This window comes from Amphiura filiformis, chromosome 9 (assembly GCF_039555335.1).
Source record: "Amphiura filiformis chromosome 9, Afil_fr2py, whole genome shotgun sequence".
NCBI classification, from domain to species: domain Eukaryota; kingdom Metazoa; phylum Echinodermata; class Ophiuroidea; order Amphilepidida; family Amphiuridae; genus Amphiura; species Amphiura filiformis.
Genome location: NC_092636.1, coordinates 1,092,938 through 1,114,458, shown reverse-complemented (window position 1 = coordinate 1,114,458; position 21,521 = coordinate 1,092,938). Strand labels below are relative to the sequence as shown.

General features: G+C 35.4%; 1 protein-coding gene across 1 annotated transcript in view; it reads right to left on the bottom strand.

Moving 5' to 3' along the window:
• Positions 1–21,521, bottom strand: part of LOC140160497 (uncharacterized) — a 317,603-nt gene that overhangs the window by 198,995 nt on the left and 97,087 nt on the right. Inside the window, 1 exon segment of the mRNA XM_072183731.1 lies at positions 8,534–8,687. Coding sequence (XP_072039832.1) covers positions 8,534–8,687 — 154 coding nt within the window.

Below are 21,521 nucleotides of genomic sequence, written 5' to 3'. Positions count from 1 at the left end.
TTTTTAACAAAGTGCGGGGGGCTTCAGCACCCAAAGCCCTCCCCTGGACACGCCACTGAATACAACATGGCACAGGTAGCAATACTATATGCTGCATTCCTTGCTAGCTGATGTGCTTCACATCTCAGTTTTGACACATTGCACCACTGCAGTGCCACTCAGGTTTAGTTTCCATGGCAACAGAGAGTTTGTAATGTCCCCTTCAGGTATTATTACTGATCAAGTGTGTTTTGTTTTCTGAAATCATCATTTGGTTTTGATTTGATTTAAGCATCGATTGCAAGCTTTCCCGCCTTTCAATCATCGGTCCAATTCATTCGCTGAATGGATTTGATGATGATGATGCAAGCCTTTCGCTGGATGGAGTTGATGATGATGATGCAAGCTGTCTCCAAGGAGAACATCTATATTTTCCAAGAATTTTGAACAAATATTTCTGTGTGATGATGTTGTTTTGTATTGTCCAATAAGATTGATTCACTTTAGTCACCTGAATGTTCACATCATCTAATATTTCTGAATTATATTGATCATTTTAGCTTCTTTTTGGGGGGCATTTTATATTTGCTTTCCTGGATGTCCACAAACAGAAAATTCTGGCTTCATGAAAAACATGAATGTGAATGCTATCTGATGATTATTTTGTATTTTGTATTATTTTTAAATGAATTAATGAATGAGTGAATGAATTAATGAATGAACCAAATTTGTTTTTCTGACTAAAAAATGCAAAACCTGAAAATGGGCTAAAAATGCAAATTAAAAAGTTAGGCCCACTGTCTTTTTTTTTTTTATGTCGAGCATATCTAGGCATTAACAGCTGAAATCTAGGAGATAACGCTGACAAAATTTCAACCAGGCACAAGTGACCTGGTGAACGAAGGGGATCACTGTAGATAGCTGGTCAGGGTATTTTTACAGGACAGGCAAGTGTAGCCGACAATTGGGCGTTACCCTGATCAGAACCGACTGTAACAAGGTCTTTTATCATGGATCATCTGCCCTGCCATTATGAACCATGGGAAGAGCGCAGATTTTTTTATTTTTGGTCCTGCAGGGAATTGAACCCGGGACCTCTCGCACCAAAGGCAAAGACCTTAACCAGTGTGGCACGCAACAAACCTTTTGGGACAAACCCTTTTTTCGTTGACATATAGCTTATGCAATTCATCAGTCAAGTTCTAAGATCTTTTTTTTATGAAAAACAATGACCCAAACATTGTTTAGAGCTTATTATTTACACTACCCCAAAAAATATTTACAATTTTCTGAAGTCACTTAAAAATTATTGATAAATTGGGGAAATGACCTTGAACCATTTTGTTTTCAGTAATGTCAATAAAATATAAAAATACAAAAACGTTATGTCCATCTTTGACATCGCGTCTTCTATTAAATTTGAAATGAACCTATCGACTTGGATGCACATGAAGAAAAAGCTGTTGCTATTATCTGATGATAACCAAATATAGGCAATAACTTCTTTTGATGTCTTTTATTTTGGAAACACTTCAACTGTTCATATCTTTGGAACTAAATGTTCAATTTCAATGGGATTTTCTGCAAAATGTACTTTTGCAAATGCTTTATACAATTATGTAAACAACTGAAAATTGAATATGTCTGACTTCAGACTGATTTTGCTTGATCACACCACCTAATGTATATAGGTAGATTATTAATGAAATAAACACTTTTCTAAAAACCTCCCACCTGAAGTGACAGACAATAGTATGACGTTCTATGTAATTAAATTAAGACACAATTTTACATCATCATATGCAAACATGTCAAACAGCCTGCAGCGAGTTTTAAAAAGCAATATTCTTTAAGGGGCTGCAATATGTAAAGCTTTTTTTTTTAATTTTCTTTGATTGAAATTGTCCATGACAGTGACTTGATTCCAAATGTTTTGTGTGAAATCTTGTCATTTTTTACAAATAAGTCTATAGTACTGGATTCCCCCCCCCCAGTGTCCCACAAAAAGGTTACATGTAGATTTTTGAAAATAATCTAAGTTAATGTTAACAAATATAAATGTTCTTTTCATGGCATAATCTATGTACCCTCAACTACACACTTAAAACTACGGGGTCAAAAAATGACCCAAACGGGGTCATTTTTGACCCCAGCATAGTTATCAACTAAACACCATACGAGAGAAAGGAAAACGAGCAAGGTACACCAACTTGATGTGGGGAAACAAGTAAAATACAGACTAGACAATTGCAGGGGGGCAAAACCAGCAAATGTTGGCATAGGAAGTAAGCAAAGTTCGATAGCCAAAATTACCAGTTCAAGCTCACAAAGTTGTCTAAACCTGCAAAAACAACAAGGATCAATGGTAATACAAAACTGCACTAGAACATGTGATGAAAATCACTGTGCATATAAACAGAAACGCTAAACCAAACATCCAGAGTAGGCACAAAATAAGCAGAGTTCGATGGCCAAAAATTGCCAATTCAGAGCCCACAAAAGTGTCAGGAAAACAGTACACTGGATGTGATGAAAATCACTGTGTACATTATGATCAAACACTAAGCGGACAAAAACAACCGCAGTTTTGAGCAGATAAACTTGCTCTTCTTTGCAGGTTTAGACAACAAAATTATAAAGCAAACAACTGGTAATTACATGGCTATAATTTAAAACAAATTCAATGTCAAAAACTGAAGCAAGTTCAAATAGAACTCAGTAGCAAACAAGATAAGCTCAGAGCAAAATATTTTACTTGTTTCCCCACATCAAGTTGGTGTACCTTGCTCGCTTTTCCTTTCTGTTGTTTATATTCAAGGTATCCTCTTGTATCATTTATTGATCCTTGATGTGTTTTGTGTCCTCGTCCGTTGGATTCACCATTACCCACTTTTTTTAAACACCATACCACTAACGGGGTCATTTTGACCCCATTGGTCGGGGTCATTGCAATGACTACGTATTTGGGTCAAATAGTAACCCCATTGGGGTCAAAATATTACCACATTTCGGGGTCAAATGAAATGACCCCTTCAAAAGGGTTGCCTTATTGGGTTACTTAATGACCTCATTTCGGGGTCAAATGAAATGACCCATTTGAAAGGGTTGTTTTATAGGGTTACTCAATAACCACATTTAGGGGTTGTTTGGATTTTTTAGTAGGCCTATGGTCATGCTGGTCCCACCAGGACATAAGTGTGTTTCTGCACAGAGAAAGCATTACATAAACAGCAAACTGCAAAATGCATCTGTGTATCACACTCACACACAGTCAGTCATCGCCTATGACAGTTCACGTATTATAAGCTTACATGATATAAGCTTATAACAACTGCAGCCAAGACACCAGCCATGACAGCATGAAATTGGAATGAATTTGCGTGCATAGACAAGGGTCTATATGCATCCTTGCAGTCTCACTTTTCAACTAACTTTTCATATTCCATCATGCAGACAAGCACACACGACAATCCGCTGAGCTGCACAATCAGAACAAATATGGCGCTGATGTGACCATGTGAGCCGATGCACACCGTGTGTGCAAATAGTTCAAATGCAAGTCATTATAAAGTTGACAAATTGGGTAACCGGTCAAAAATTAGTTTTATTTATTAATCAACAAACATTAATTGCAGCTCATGTTTAAACTCATTTATGAATTGAGATTTTCAAAGCGGAAGATTGAAACTGATATCAATGCGCCGACGGTATCGGCAAAATGACCACTAAGTTTTTGACCACGTTCATCATGGCTAAAATGACCTCGTGAAAGTGGTCAAATTAAAACAGTACAACCCCCTTGAAGGGTCAAAACAACCCCAAACGTGGTCAATTCAAAATGACCACGGAAAATATAACCCCGTAGTTTTTAGTGTGTAGTACCCATATTTAGCCCACATTCCTGATGAAGGTGTTTATGTAATGTAACTTATGCAACACAAGGTTCATTACCACCATCACAGCCACCATGCATTTGGCGGGACTTTTGAGTAGGGCCGGCCATAGCATGGCAGATACAGTATTTTATTCCATTACATCTGGGTGGTGTGAGTGAGGTAAGCGAGGTGAATGCCTTGCCCAAGTGCACAACACATTAGAGGGATTCATATCCATGACCACAGGCTGACTCATAATTTAATTATTATTTGACTTAAACAAAACAATCAAAACTTGCCATTTACTTCCCAGAATTCATTTGTGAAAAGTAAGCTCTAGAGCAATGTCACTCCAAACTTGTCACATCCAGCCCATAGCATCATTATTACATTATATCCCACCAACCGTAATTTGTTTATCAATAATAGAAGTAATAATACCTGCGACCCATTTAAGCCAAGGAGCTTTGTCAGATCTAATGAATAGTTAATTGTAGAGTGATGTAAATGTTGCATACTATCAACTGATGGAAGTCAACATATATACCAGATTTGACTTAATTAGTGACCTGCCGACCCGATCGCTTAAGTCAGTCACATTAAAAAATACATTGCATCTGAATTAAAAATCAACATAATCCAAGGAAACTGGAAGGTTTAGAACATAATTTTATTCAGATATTTGATGGCATGTAGTAATATTGCAACCAAACCTAATCCTATTAATACAGTGTCTTTGGAAGATTTTCAACTTGGGGGGGCTGGCAACCAACTTTTTAGATGGCCTTTTGGGGGGTGGCCAAGGGAGGGGTTATCCCTTGGAGTCAGAAAATTTGGCAAAAAATAAAATGGTAATTTTCTGGTATCTGATTAATTCACCTGAACTTATTTATTGAGGGGGGCTTATTGGTATATGAGCTCCCTGTACCCAAATTATTGAGGGTTTGAGCTCCCACTAGCCCCTGGTTCCGAGGCCTAATATAACTCTCCCCATAATCATAAAGGCTTTGCACACTAAGCAATTTTTACTTTAAAATCTAAATCCTAAACTCCAATCTAATCATGATTTAATGAAAAAAAGAAAATTGGGGACATTGCCCTATAGCTGCACTTAGTCTGTTGTGTGGCTATGCATTACCCTTTCCAATTATCAGCAAAATGTGAATGACTTTCTTGGTGAAAAGGTCCTCGAGAAATTTAAAGAATAATGTACCAGAAGGTAATAGGTATTATGTTGTTGTGGGATTTTGAAGAAATACTCACTGGACATTATTCCACTCAGGCAAATATGTTATTAAGGTTTTACCGTCGTCACCCGATTCAACTTGACTCTTGCGCCTGTTTTCAACGCGTGCGTACTCCGCGTCGTGCTCGGCGTTGCGTTGCAGACATCGCAGAGAACGATACGTGTTGTGCGTGTCTATGCTATTTTTGCGCACTGGCGTGGCGATAACTAGGGCCAAAAAATAAAGAAAACAATGTTTGCTGAGCGCAATAAAAAGTGGCCGCTTCTAATATATTAAATACAACATGTACAAACCAAATGCCAGCGTGCTTCCACTGATAACGGACCTGGACCCCCTCCCCAAAGTAGGCCTACGACAGTAGTGTCCAATAGATGGTATGAAGTTATAGGCCTACCCATACAGAATCAGGGTGTGGTTTTTTTTTACATTAGGCCTAAACGAGTGTTGGTTAAATTGGTTAATACGTTTTAATAATTTTTTGGCCTAAATGTTTGGTAAGCTGTATTTTTATAGGCCTATATTAAAGGTTAAACGTTAGTAGAACGTTTCATAATGAAACACACTACAACAAAATTAAAAACATGTTGTGAAAATTGTAGACATGTATTATTTTGGCAACATTGTTCCAACTTAGAATATGTTTTGCAGCAAGTGTTCAATGTTTTTGATTGTTATTTTAAAAATGTTTTAAAAGTTTATAATCCAACATTTAAATGTTTAAAGCATTTTGTGTTATTGGGTAAAGACCTACTACGTGCACTGAATTCATAATGCATGCGATATACTGTAGACACCACCATCAAAACTTTTCAAAAAAGGTCATACATTTACAAAAATGATCATTGGCCAAACGTTTTTCTACAGCTATAGGAAACCTAGTGTTTAACTTCGCTTTAATTGAACTGCAACCATTGATGATATGAATCCACGTCGAGATAATTCCGTAGGCCTATATAGTTTTTGTGACCAAAAAGTTTTCCTCTCGGTAAAAGGGACTAAGCATGCTAAGTAGGCCTATGCCTATTATAGTCAAACACTTCCGCCCATGGTGTCAAACGCTTCGCTGTAACATGTTTAATAAATCCTCTTTTTGGTCATTCGAGTCAGGTGATCATAAAGCTGAAAATTCCTCACTTTGTGTAACTTGATAACTCTTTGCATGCATGCAGAATGGGAGTCTTTCGTACACCCGTTTGTGACCAAAATACACCAAATTAGAATTAGGCTAAGGATTTTAAGGCTTCATTAAGTCTTTTGTAGTCGACATCATTATAATTGTTCCTATTTAATATGGACATGCACTTCTTAGCCTAAGAAGTATCTTAGGTAACTTTTTATTTATAGTGAAAACTTTCCTGCGTAAACAGACAATTCCTTTTTTGTGGCCATATCGTAAAACGAACGCTGATCTGGCATCAGATCGCTGTATACCAGCGCGTTGAATACGCACAAAAATATCCATCTACGCAATTAACTACGCATGGTGTCGCAGCAAAAATGCTTTTTGACCTATTTTGGTCAATTTACGCTGGTCCGGTACCCCCAATTTTTTTTTTTGCGTTTTTACAGAGCTTTTTCTTTTTCATAACATATATAAAATTAAAAAATTTTGTCTCGACAATTTTTTTATACAATGCAAAAGGTGGTATATTTTGGAAAAATTGCTGATTTTGCCATTGAAGTGTACAGAGATTTTTGGAAATGTACACCTCTTTTAAAACGGCTGTAGCTCAAAAGTGAGGTCCGCACCCCTGTTTTTTTTTTCTGATTTATTATCTACACATATTAATGTACAAAATATGTCAATTTAAAAAAATTTCGTCGATAGGTTTAGTTACGACGGTAAAACCTTAATGCAATAACATTGAATGGAACGTCGAATGTTGTATTGGGAAATATAATATCATATTCCATTATATATTAATAGCTGCAAATCGGAATGCAGTGCAGCGTTAAAATGCACATATATGCAAATGAACAGTACCTACACCGCAGACATGTAAATATAGGCAAACAAGTACCTCGACCTACCTTACAGAGGTTCTACTATCCTATATAATGTAAATGAGTGAACCAAAAAAAAAAGAGGGAGTACTTATGCACTCCAAAAAGAGTGAAATGCACTCCAAAAGAGCACTCCAAAGAGCAGTTTCACTCTTCCAAGGTGCCATATAAGGGACCACTTCAAAAGGAGTTGTCCCTCATAGTGACATTCACTCTTTTGGAGTGAAAATTTCACACTTTTGGAGTGATTTTTACTCTTTTTGGAGTGCATAAATACTCACACTAAACACAGACTGCAAACATACACATTGAATTTTTTTCTTCAAATTACTGTGGATGTGGGTTAAGATTGAGCAGGTACAGAGAAGTTGTGCAAGGGAGTTTGTCACCAGTGACTATGATCGCTCCAGCAGTGGGACAGCCATGGGTCAAGATCTCCAATGGCCCACCTTGGCTACCAGACATCTCCAAAGCAGGCTGGAGATGATGTATCGTATTCGGTTAGACCTCATCGACATCAGGTGGTCCCAGTACATGACTCTGCTAGCTTCAAACACCAGAAGACACAAGGTTCCCGCGTTCAATATCCGCGCTGCAGTTCGACAGCTTACTCAAACTCATACTTCCCACACACTTTCCGTGACTGGAATAGCCTGCCAACCGAACCTCCCGCATCCTGTTCCCTTAACGCCTTCAAAACTGTGTTGAGGGCCTGCTGGCAGTAATCATCTTGCTACCAGTTTTTACTCGCACCTGTTTATTTTGTGCACAATTTGTTTTGTTTATGTCATGCTTGTACCACGCATGACCACCCTCGCAGTGCATTTGATACTCATCTATATGAGAACTGCACTACCAAGGAAGAAGAAGTTTTCATTATCCACGTGCAGACTGACCCTACAGGTCTACCTCAGCAACCTGCAGTCACTGGCTAAAATATATCCTTATGGTTTTATATCTAAACACCATCCATCCTATGCACCCACATTTGCACAATTCCTGACACAATGTCAGTTACAAGTTTAAGTCATTACATGGACAGTGTCTTAAAAAAATTGAAGCAGAAAGACCTGTGAAAAAACAAAATCACAGGTCATATATATTCATCATCCTAATCTTTCACCTATTTCAACCAATCACTAGTATTATTGACTGGTTAAAGCAGGTGTAAGATTAGGATGATGAATATGAATGACCCATGATTTTGGTTTTTTTACAGGTCTTTCTGCTTTGATTTTGTAAAGGCACTGTCCACGTAATGCAAGATGCGAAGTGAATTTACTCCAGGGATGCATTGTGTGCGCAAAGATCAGTTCCAACATTGAAATGCACTCCACAAAGGACACTGAACTGCACTCCAGAACTGCACTCTGCATATGACATGCATAGTGCGTACCTAAGAAAATCAATGTCTTAACAAACACTCACCTTTTGGTATAATAATTGGTCCAAGTCTTAGATTCTGTAAATGTTGGTGTGCTATTTTCTGTAATTGTCTCTTTTCTAATTCTGATAATTGTTGTAATGGAGTATCAGTCAGCTGCACTTTTCTCCCGCTGACGCTTTGCCATCTACAATTACCCTGAAAGTGTAAAGAAAACAACAAAAATGTCAATTGTGATCAATGCAAAATTTCAACAAATGTTCAATATTAATAATCATTTGGCATTAATTGGAACAAAGAGAGTTATTAGATGCAAGCATCTACAGGAATTGATGAAAATCTAAATAATTGCTATTCCCATGATTCAAGTGCATTCTATACTTTAGAGAAAAGTATGAGCAATTAGTGCTATAGATATTGTCAAATAAAATTAATGTTTAATATCCGACATTAATATGTGAGATGTCATTATAAAGCAAACAAGAACTGTCTTTAAAAAGGACAATACCAAGAATGAAGATCATATTTCATAATTTTGAATTGATAAGTGCCTGGAATGCTGGCAATTTGTTTTAACCGGGTGTGAAATACCGGTTTTTATTGGTAAATACCACCAAAGACATACTTGGAAATATCGTGAAATACCAGTACTCAAGATTTGTCAAAAGCAGTTCTTTTAACTTGGTTAATAAATCCAAATTTACATTTTCTAAGACAAGTGCCTTGCTTTGTTTTGATGGGTCACATAATGACGTTTTTCAAAGTTGAAAATCTTTTAAAAACCAGATTGTCTCAGCATCAGGGAAACTTGGGCATTCATGTGCAGCCAAGTCTGGACAATTATCCTATCAGTTCCACTTGAGCCATATCAAGTCCTCTTGAAAGTTTATGCTATTGATTTGGGTCATGGTATTGGAATGATGTAGGTTGTTGTGTTGTTATAGCAACAATCCCAGATTCTTGGCCATTCAGATGGCACTTTAGTGGGGTGCAGCCAATCAGGTCTCTGCTTTAATTCCATTTCTTTTGTTGTGTTCACACCTTTCTTAGTAAGTCACTTGCATTTGCTCCTCCGATCATGCTGGACCAAAAATTGTTGTGCTCTTGGTGGTGAAAAATAATACTGTTTGTCTGATGTGGTAGTATTTTATAAAGTATAGGATTGATAATGATATGTTACTTAAGCAGTGGATGTGATTATTTTATTAATATTTAAGTGTATAGAAGCGCAAATCAACATCCACAGAGCAGCAACTGGATTCATCATGGTCACATTAGCATTGGCCACCGGCTTCATGTTAGAATCAGCCAACGGCTTCAAGTTATTTACAAGCAGGCAAGTAATCAACAAATTTATCGGTAATACTTTGCATGAGATAATGAACCCTAGTTACAGTCAAGTATTTTATAAGTTGGATGTTATTAATTAAATCCAAGTCTCCGAAATATTTAGTGTTGGCTGTAATTGACAAGTATTATATATACAATATATACCATTGTCTTTTTGGCATTATTAGATCACATATGCAAATTATTGGGAATGATTTACATGGTTTGCATGGTGCTCGAAAAGGTCAGCCTGTAGTATGCAGGCTGGTTCTATTACTGGAGATACAAATTTATATTATTACTGAATATAAGCCTTTAAGTTATAAGAATAGTAATCATGGTAGTATACCTTAATCTTCAAGTGTCTATTACTAGATAAATTCTAGGAGTTGCGAATGTTGGAACATCAGGCTTACCAATCATGTGATATAATCAGGCGCCAAAGGTTTCAAACAACGGGGAAGGCACACATAGTTTCTTTTTGCTGTTTGTTTCTTTGTGGTTATATTTCAGGAGTAATGATGCCCCCCGCTGATCTTGCACATCAATTGCAGTGAGGTTTGCTTCAAAAGACAAAAGACCTGTCTAAGCTGTTCGGGTTATCCAAACAATAGAAGGACTCTCAACGCATAAATAGGCGATTAAAAGGCTGTGAAGAGTTTCCATGTGCTTCTTTTGTCCAGTTTGCCATCAACATTTAGAAAACTAGTTAAGACCCAGGACACGATCATATCAGTAAGCAAATAGTTTGTTGCGGGTCTGAGTTATCCGAACTAGAGTTTGGTTGGCTATGTGAATACGCGCAAGTTGTGCAAGCTGATTTCTTGCATTCTTCAGTCATGGCAGCTGTGCATCATCTACATATAATGCGCCACAAAAAGATAAGAAGAAAAGAAGAAGACTGAGAACAATAAATTTGCAAGACTGGTAGAACATTTGATACAATGAATCAAGCAGACTTAGATTCTCATTATTTCCACAATCAAGAAGAACAAGACTTCATTCTAGATGAACAATTTTAATCGGATACCAAGGTTTTCTTTCTACAAAACCTCGCTAATTTCTTGTTCTACCTTGGCATCAATATCAGTCATTATTCTTCTGCAAATACGGTCAGTCGCAAATAACGTTAATCCAGTGACTCAACTAGACTCGCAATTCCTAAGACTCTGAAATTTGACTTTACATTATATTTAAAGCAGCTAAATCTGGTTATGTATGTATGTCTGGGTGTAAAACATTCAGTAGTTAATAGAAAATGGTAACTGTGTGGTTATGTGCAAATAAATTGTTCTTTTATAAGGCAAAAAGACAAATCTTAATGTTCATCGGCACACATTTTCTAAATAAATAGACAATGTGCATTGTATCTAAATGATATACAAGATATCTTATACTGCATAGGTGCTTCCGATGAGCTATTGGCTTCTATGAAATATCAACAAGGAATGTGCTATTTTAATTATAAGGTATTTTGTTTATGCATCAAAAATTTATTGACCTGATATGACATCCTTATTAAGTTTGAAAGTTAACCTGCCTTCTATAGGTACATGTAAAGATAGCTCTTTTTTTTACAGATCCTAATATGTGGTAAGAATTGCAAATCTGCTCAAAAGACTAGGTCAATATTAATGCAAGAGACAATTTTCATTATTTACAAGTTGGAAATTGACTTCATAATGACGGTATTAATTAATGACGTAAAAATATGTCTTATGTCTCACTTTGTTTCAACTTAAATAGAATTGTCTTGAGTATGTGAAGATGATATATATAGGCTCTATTTGATATTACTATTAATACATCTTCCGTCATTTATGCAACAAAAAAAGAAGAAATTGATAAAGTCTAGATTAGAGTGCCAGGTCGCTTCATAAAGACAACTATAAGCACACATATCATGTAAGATAGGTTAAAACATCAATAGACCTATAATAAAATTATATACATTAAGTATTGTTATGGATGGATTGGTCCTTACATTATATGGAACATATTTAATAACCTCTTGGTAATTCAATATTTGTTTTATGTTGTGGTTCAAGTAATTCAAACTTCATTGTATTATTTTATATTTTCTTTTACTACAAGAAGGCACAATGTGTAAGGTGAATGAAAATAAGAAAGGAGAATATAAGATTGCAATTGGTATCAACTATCAAGTTAAAGGAGAGGTAATTATTCATTGAATATTCTCTATTGTTTACATTGATCTGTTTAAAATATAGAACATTATTTAGTTCTGAAACTTCATATGCTTAATGTAAACTTTTCTCACAAGCAAAGGGCAATTTCTACTTAAGTGACATTGACAATGAACCCAGGCCACTTGACCAAAGAAACTTCAAGCAAATGCTTGATTAATTTGTAGTACAGATATTTTTTCAGTTCCTGAAAATATTATTAGTAGATATTAAACAATTCAATTTCTACAATTTTGCTGTACTACTGGGTATAAAAAGGGGCTGGTTAGTGAGCAACTATTTTAAACAGTGTAATTCAGTAATTCACAGCACCTTGTATTGTATTGTATTGTATTGTATTGTATTGTATTGATCAGTTCATAGCGAGTGTGAATAAGTTACAATGTAAATGTCACAGATACTTTTGTAGGTCATGTACTGTTCTTGAGTTATGTTGTAAAGAGGGCTGAAAAAACAACACTTTTGTAAAATGTACATAACTCATCAAGCAAGTTACAGAGTATTTGATTTGTAGAATGAACTTTTGCAAAACAACAACACATTATTTTTCAATAACATATTGATAGCGAGTGTTTAGAAGTCAAATGTCACGGTTATACTTTTGTAGGCCCTGTTGTCCTTGTGTTGTAAAGAGGATTTAAACGGCAACACTTTTGTAAAATGTTCATAACTTCTCAAGCAAGTTTTCAAAGTTTTATAGAAGGAACTTTTGCAAAACAACAAAGTGTTATTTTGCAAAACAATGTGTTATTTTTAGATAAGATATTGATTAATCAAGATTCAAGATTTGGCTGCTTGGACCGACAATACCGCATCTACCCTTAAATTGCCTCAACAAGAATAATTGTTGATTATTGTGGGTGAGCAAGCCTATACAGTGCAATGCACTTAGATTATTTTGACATATTAGCGGTGGCAACTTTATTTTGTTCAAAATTTAAATAAGCAGAAAAAAGATAAATAGTTTCTGGGTTAGTATGTTGCCTTGTGATATCTGTTTCAACTAGTAGTATAAGGTACATATGGACACTATGCATGATCTATCATTAAATGTGTCCTGAAATTGGAACTCTTAGAGTTCTGTGTTACTGAAGGTTAGAGTTTGGTCAGATAGGCATTTTTACAAATTCCGGTTTCAAAATCTTACAATGAGCAACCATTTCAGGTTTTATTCTCAAGTCAGATAAAGACCCAAAATATCTCTTGATAAACATATATTTCAAGTTACAGGGGAAAGAAGAATTATGCATCGCGCACTAGCACAATTAAGCATGAATTTACAAATGGAATTCCCTTGTTTATATATTTCAAGGTCGGTTGAAGAAATTCCAATAAGATAATTTTGTCGAATTGTGCATTTAAAAATAATGTATGTTACTTAGATAGTACATTACACTTGATTATATATGGAATTGTTGATCTATCTTTAAAAATATACATGTACATTGTATTTGATAAGTTGTGCTGTACACGCTTGAAACATGCGTGATTGTATTGTATTGTAATTATAGCTTAAACAACATTGCGTTCTAATTTTATACATATTTTGTGTATAATAGACATTTTGATAGAGGTAAAATATTTAAAGAACAAGTAATGTTAAACCGATACATGTATATGCCTTTATGCTATGCATGGGCTCCAGATTATTTGTTTCAGAACATAGAGTTTGATGATAAGCATCCGAAAATTATTGTCTTTTGATTCAATAATCTTTGTGTCTATATTATTAGGGTGCACCAGTGATTTTTCTGTGTTTTCTTGTTTTGCCTGGCTTTTTGAAATATTAATTTTTAATAAATCTTTATATTTATTTTTGCCAATAGCTTACATGCATGTCTTAATTTTTTTATTTTATATAAACCATTGTTCATACTTTGGTCTATATCTATTATATTGTTTCAGCACTGGTGTTCAATAGATTTTTGTTAAGAAAACCGCAGAATGAGTTAACCAATATTTGTCTGGTCTTGGGGCCTACCCCAATGCCTAGGTGATTGTTCACTACAATTATTGGTGGACACTAACAGTAAATTAAGAGTTGATAGCCTTCCGTTGTCATCAGAGGGATTGAATTGGTTCAGGGTTTTTTTTATGTATTTTGGTGCATCCCGATCTTTTGTTTTCCACCTTTGTTAATTTGCTTTTTGGGGGAGGGGAGGGGATTATGCAAGTTTCTCCATTGAGAAACTTGTATGGCATTGTTTCTTCTTTTGGAGATTTCTGTTTATTTAATAATTGCGTTATAAATATTGTTTTCCAATTCAATCCTCTGTTTGATCCAAAGAGGTATCTGTATTTGCTTAAGATGAAATTTGGTTAAATGTGATACAGAAGTCAATTCTTGCATGTCCAGCCTATATGGTTGGCTTGTTGTACACATTTTCCAATAATTCTTGTATTGTGTTATTAATAATATTTATTGGAAGATAAATAACTATTTATATTATGTCTTAACTGCTATGAAAGTGCTATGATTATTATATTATTATTATATTATGAAATATATCATTATTTATCATTATTTATCTCAATTATATTTATGTATATGAATATAAAATTGTTGAATGGTCATAAATAGCTTAATAAATGGTCCTCATGATCGGGAGGGCAATGCGAGTCTAATCATTGCTTTGGTGTTGTGTTTTCCTGATGTCTCGAGACAATGACGTTTTTCAAAGTTGAAAATCTTTTAAAAACCAGATTGTCTCAGCATCAGGGAAACTTGGGCATTCATGTGCAGCCAAGTCTGGACAATTATCCTATCAGTTCCACTTGAGCCATATCAAGTCCTCTTGAAAGTTTATGCTATTGATTTGGGTCATGGTATTGGAATGATGTAGGTTGTTGTGTTGTTATAGCAACAATCCCAGATTCTTGGCCATTCAGATGGCACTTTAGTGGGGTGCAGCCAATCAGGTCTCTGCTTTAATTCCATTTCTTTTGTTGTGTTCACACCTTTCTTAGTAAGTCACTTGCATTTGCTCCTCCGATCATGCTGGACCAAAAAATCCCACCCACCCTCCCAGTAGCTGGAAGGGTAAATCAGTTATCTCATTTGTCAAAGATGCTTCAATAAAAGTATGTCAAATTATGCTACTCTCCGCTTTGTCTGGAGTTTCTTCAAATCCTGAAGAATCTCGTCAGTAGATTGTCTCCACTTTCTACTACGCTGCGTTGTCTGGAGTTTCTTCAAATCCTGAGGAATCTCGTCAGTAGATTGTCTCCACTTTCTACTATGCTGCTTTGTCTGGAGTTTCTTCAAATCCTGAGGAATCTCGTCAGTAGATTGTCTCCACTTTCTACTACGCTGCGTTGTTGGGAGTTTCTTCAAATCCTGAGGAATCTCGTCAGTAGATTGTCTCCACTTTCTACTATGCTGCTTTGTCTGGAGTTTCTTCAAATCCTGAGGAATCTCGTCAGTAGATTGTCTCCACTTTCTACTACGCTTTGTGCTGGCTTAATGAATGCTTTGTCTGGAGTTTCTTCAAATCCTGAGGAATCTCGTCTGTAGATTGTCTCCACTTTCTACTACGCTTTGTGCTGGCTTAATGAATGCTTTGTATGGAGTTCTTCAAATCCTGAAGAATCTCGTCTGTAGATTGTCTCCACTTTCTACTACGCTTTGTGCTGGCTTAATGAATGCTTTGTATGGAGTTCTTCAAATCCTGAAGAATCTCGTCTGTAGATTGTCTCCACTTTCTACTACGCTTTGTGCTGGCTTAATGAATGCTTTGTATGGAGTTCTTCAAATCCTGAAGAATCTCGTCTGTAGATTGTCTCCACTTTCTACTACGCTTTGTGCTGGCTTAATGAATGCTTTGTATGGAGTTCTTCAAATCCTGAAGAATCTCGTCTGTAGATTGTCTCCACTTTCTACTACGCTTTGTGCTGGCTTAATGAATGCTTTGTATGGAGTTCTTCAAATCCTAAAGAATCTCGTCTGTAGATTGTCTCCACTTTCTACTACGCTTTGTGCTGGCTTAATGAATGCTTTGTATGGAGTTCTTCAAATCCTGAAGAATCTCGTCTGTAGATTGTTTCCACTTTCTACTACGCTTTGTGCTGGCTTAATAAATGCTTTGTATGGAGTTTCTTCAAATCCTGAAGAATCTCGTCAGTAGATTGTCTCCACTTTCTACTATGCTGCTTTGTCTGGAGTTTCTTCAAATCCTGAGGAATCTCGTCAGTAGATTGTCTCCACTTTCTACTACGCTGCGTTGTCTGGAGTTTCTTCAAATCCTGAGGAATCTCGTCAGTAGATTGTCTCCACTTTCTACTATGCTGCTTTGTCTGGAGTTTCTTCAAATCCTGAAGAATCTCATCAGTAGATTGTCTCCACTTTCTACTACGCTTTATGTAAGAGTAATTTATGCTTATTTGAAGTATCTTTTTGGCTTGATTGTTTTTGTCAGTGGTTTATTTCATTTATTAATATTATTTTATAGTAAATTTTGGCTCACTTTTCAATAATTACCAGCTTATATAGGGATTTAAAGATATAATTCATTGCTAGAGTTGGCATTGTTTCTTCTTTTGGAGATTTCTGTTTATTTAATAATTGCGTTATAAATATTGTTTTCCAATTCAATCCTCTGTTTGATCCAAAGAGGTATCTGTATTTGCTTAAGATGAAATTTGGTTAAATGTGATACAGAAGTCAATTCTTGCATGTCCAGCCTATATGGTTGGCTTGTTGTACACATTTTTCTAATAATTCTTGTATTGTGTTATTAATAATATTTATTGGAAGATAAATAACTATTTATATTATGTCTTAACTGCTATGAAAGTGCTATGATTATTATATTATTATTATATTATGAAATATATCATTATTTATCATTATTTATCTCAATTATATTTATGTATATGAATATAAAATTGTTGAATGGTCATAAATAGCTTAATAAATGGTCCTCATGATCGGGAGGGCAATGCGGAGTCTAATCATTGCTTTGGTGTTGTGTTTTCCTGATGTCTCGAGACAATTCACTTTACCTGTCACTTAAACAATTGAGTGTAAAGCGCTTCAAGGCCTCTTAAGCTAGCCCTTGTACATCTTGTTGTTTTTCACTCCATATTAGAGAAAACCTGCTATAAATGTTGCAATTTTAATCAGTAAGCTCAAGGCTTGTTTTTGTGTTGTTACTGGAAATTGGGCATTATTAACGACTCCTTTCATCCCTGCAGTGTCCGCGCAACTTCCGAATCGCTGAATCGGACTCACTGAGTATTGACAAGATGTCAGTTTGGACTTGATTTATGCAGTAGTCGATATATGTATGGTTCGGCTCAGCAGCCAAGCCAACGAGAGAAAATTAATAGGAAATTTAATAATTTAAATCAGTGCAAGACAGTGCAAGCAAGAAAGTGCCTGTTGTACTATAAGTTTCAGATACTACATCCAAATTTTGACAGTAATTTCTAATTTTGACCAATTTTGGAAAGGCAGAGACTGCTGTTGGCTTTTATGAGGTTTGATCTAATTGCAGGACATTAGGCCACTAACAGTCAATTTTGAGTTTCCCGTCACATAATTTCTGAAAACAAGTGAGGTAACTTTTTAATTTTTCTGCCTTTCATTATATGACCAACACGCATGTAAAATGTGTTGTTATTTGCCGCTCAATCACATGAAGATGGATGTTTAGCCCAAATGAGATTCAAAAGTATATTTAAAAGAGTCTGCAAGGTTGACAGCAAAATGTATGTTTTGATTTTGATTTTTCCACAAAAAATAAAGGAATATTCATAATTTTGTTTGCAAATATAACCAGTTTTTATCGGTATTTTTTGGAAAATCACAATAATGAATTCAAGTGAGGGTCAGAAAATGAAGTGAGGGCGGGTGACGGAAACTCAACTTTCCTCACATTAAGGACAGCTTCAATTTGCCAAAAAAATATTGATTTCCTGCTGACTAAAGGTTTTTCAAATTTCAAAGTGAGATTTTGAGGCAGAAAACATATTTACAAACATTTATTTCTCTGTTTAAATCTTAGCGGATGTCTTGATTTAGATTGAAGGTAGAAAGTTGCCATAGTATGGGGTGTAGCAAGTGAGTGATGGTTGAAGTCCAGGGCCTCTTGAGGGTTCAAGGCCCGAAGCAAAAGCGGAAATGCTCCTTGTCCATGGGCCCCAGAGGTTCTTGCTACGCCTCTGTGCCGGGGGGGGGATTATTATTTGACCGGTCCCCGCACTCCGCGCATCCGCGGGTATTCATGCTTGTCGGTGAACTTGGAAAACACCCCTTTTGCATCTCATTTCGCGAAGTTTTTAGGGGAAAAACACCCCTTTTTTTAGCGATTTCGCGAATTATTTACCCTTCGACAATACCCCTATTTTCGCTAAAACGCGAACGATATTTCTAATATACCCTTTTCTGGCAGAAACGCGTAGGCTGCTCGATGAAAATACCCTTTTTTTTCAATTTCGCGAACACGTGGTTTAAAAAAACACCCCTTTTTTTGTGTGTTTCGCGAATGGCGTTTCTTCATCTGAAAACACCCCTTATTTCGCGAAATTTTCGACGAGCATGAATACCCGCGGATGCGCGGAGTGCGGGGACCGGGATTATTTGTTGATCAAACCCAACATTACAGCCTGTAATTATTATAGATTGCTTTCAATTTGTTGCTAACAGTTTATCTCTGAATAGAAGATAGCTAGCTGTCTATTTTGATTTTGAGCAGTGACCCTCAAAATGTCCATCCTTGTTAATTTCCTATGTAACAAGGTGAAGGCTGCTATAATATCCTACAGGAATTCATATATTATATAGAAATTGCCCCAGAATATTGTCATTTGTACAAATTAATTATACTTTTACTGATAACCAACAACAGACCATTCAGACTTTTCCATAGTTAACTCTTTTTCATTAACTTCACAACCTTCTATTTATGTTTAAATGTTAAATCATTTTGACTTAAACCGAAATGAATTTTTAACACATTGATTTGCTGGGACTCTTTTTCCAAGGGTTTTGATTAAGTTACCAATTTCTATTTTTAGCAGTATTCCTAGAACCACCCACCACCATTATTTCCTATCTAAGGTGAAGGCTACTAACATCAGCCTACAGGAATGCCACAGAAGTTGCCCCAAAAATGTCATTTATATGAACCAATTATTGATAACCAACAACAGGCAGGTAAATGAGTATAGATAATTATGATATATGGGTGACTTTTCTTTATTATCCACAAATTTCTATGTGCAAAACTTTGTAAGATAGCCCTAAATATCTGCACAATGGCAAGGTGTATTGGGATATTCCAGTTGAAGTCCATACACCCTATGGAAGATATGACAACTTTAGGGTTACCTTAAGGGATCTGGAATGAGCGTTTTGACAGTATTTTTGTGGGACATGAGAGCACATCAGATATATCGAATTGCATTCTGAATACCGCTCATTCTACAAAATCCGGTGCCAATAGCCTTTTTTCCATTCTTTGGTCCACAAACACTTTGTCGAGCATTTAGGACATCAAATATGTTGTTTTTCTGGTAGAACTCAACGAGATCTACACAGACATATATAGTTTTCCATACTTTAAATGCTTTCTTCAGCCTGATTAACCCTTGCAAAGGCTCAAAAATCGCTAAAAATGCGTTTCCACTGCTCAAGTGTCACATCTAACCCTGAATATTTTCTTTGAATAAATGCAATTTCTTTACATATTTGGGTTTTTTTAATTAGGTAACGCACCATCATATTGTTTATCAACATTATTTTTTAGTGATTAAAACGTCTTTGTGTAATTCTAAAATAAATTGCACTTTCCACCAAAATGCTGTGAGCTATGTTACCCCTTTTTAACACACGTTATTGGAAAGAAGTAAAACAGAGGTATCAATGTAATTTGCGGTTTTTGAAAGGAAACACTCATAGGTTTTAAAAATCACAGTAAAATTGTGATGCTGTAGCATTTTGGCATAGAAATGTTGTAAACATTGAAATTTCGACCGACCATGTTAAGATTGGTGAGCTACGTTACCAGGATTCTATAGTATGCACTTGTATTACATGTACTTCCTAATAATATGTGAAAGCTACCAGTGGTCGAACCCCATTTATATTAGAATTAACCGACATAACGTTCTAACGTTCGCAAATCACATTAAAAACATTAAAAACCAGTGAACTACATTACTGTGAGCTACGTTACACACTCATTTACGCATCTTCAAAACTTCTATGAAATAATGAAATCTGTTTTACATTTCACTCAAGTGATCTTTAGTTTGCTTTTTATGACCTTGGATTGAGTAAAACCAGCCCATTTTGTAGTCGGTAACGTAGCTCACATTACATTGAAAAAACACAAAAAGCAGGTCTCTTTTTGAACAACTTTAATTTTTCAATTTTCTTAGTGGATTGGCACCAGATTTTGTAGAATGAGCGATACGAAGAATGTCTTTCTCATATTTTGAAATTCACGATATAATACAAATTTTATGACAAATTATTAAAATTTGATATTTTTCAAATTTTTGATATAACAGTCCTCGAAGTAAATTTTATAAATCTAATGATATATTCTTAAAGTGTATGTATCTGGGAGGAAAAGCTGACGATTAATTGAAAATGTTGACCTTTCATATTGAAGATATGGAACTGCTAAACCCAATGATAAAGTCAAAAGAGACAAGTGGAATGCTGGACATATATATGTGCAATCCTATCAGGTATTTATTCAAAATCAAAACGTGTTTTTACATGTGAAAATTGCAAAGAAAAAATTTGGTAAAATCATGAGGGAAAACCTGTTGACTTCTGCACCTTGAAGATAAATTTTTAGCAATAGATAAAATAAAATAATAGAGGTATTTTAATTGTATCCAAAAGGTGTAGAAACAGTCAATTTAAGAAAGAAAGTTATTAGCGATGGCTGAAATTTGGTCAGCTTAAAATTAAAGGAGACAACATGATAATGAAAACTTAATTTTGTGGAAAACAAATTAGAATCTATCGTTTATGGAAATCTCACATTATTGCTTTAAACTACTTTATCATACAACATTGAAACCTTGACTCATTTCCCAGATGCAAATATAATTCACGAAAAATGGTATAAATGGAAAATACCTCTTTTCTGAACACTGTCTGCAATACAATGCACTATTTCAAGTTGAACAACTAAAATGACTATGATTAGTGCATTGTCAAAGCTGCCTTATAAATGTCAAAAAATACTTTTTTAGCCAGATTGAATGCCGAATGACATTTATTCTTCTGCACAGTAATGACTTTCCCCTGATTTCCCCTGCCTATCATTCTAGATTTTTGTTAATCTGTAGTACACACATACGCATACAGAGAGGGATTTGTGCAATAGCTGCCATGTGTTAGATTTTATAGATGTGCACAATATAGAATGCAGTAAATTGTCAAATGTCTATAGAGCAGCTATTGCAGATATATGGCTTTTTGTAGATATATGGCTTCTATATCTCTATATAATACAAAATTTAAGATGTTACCACA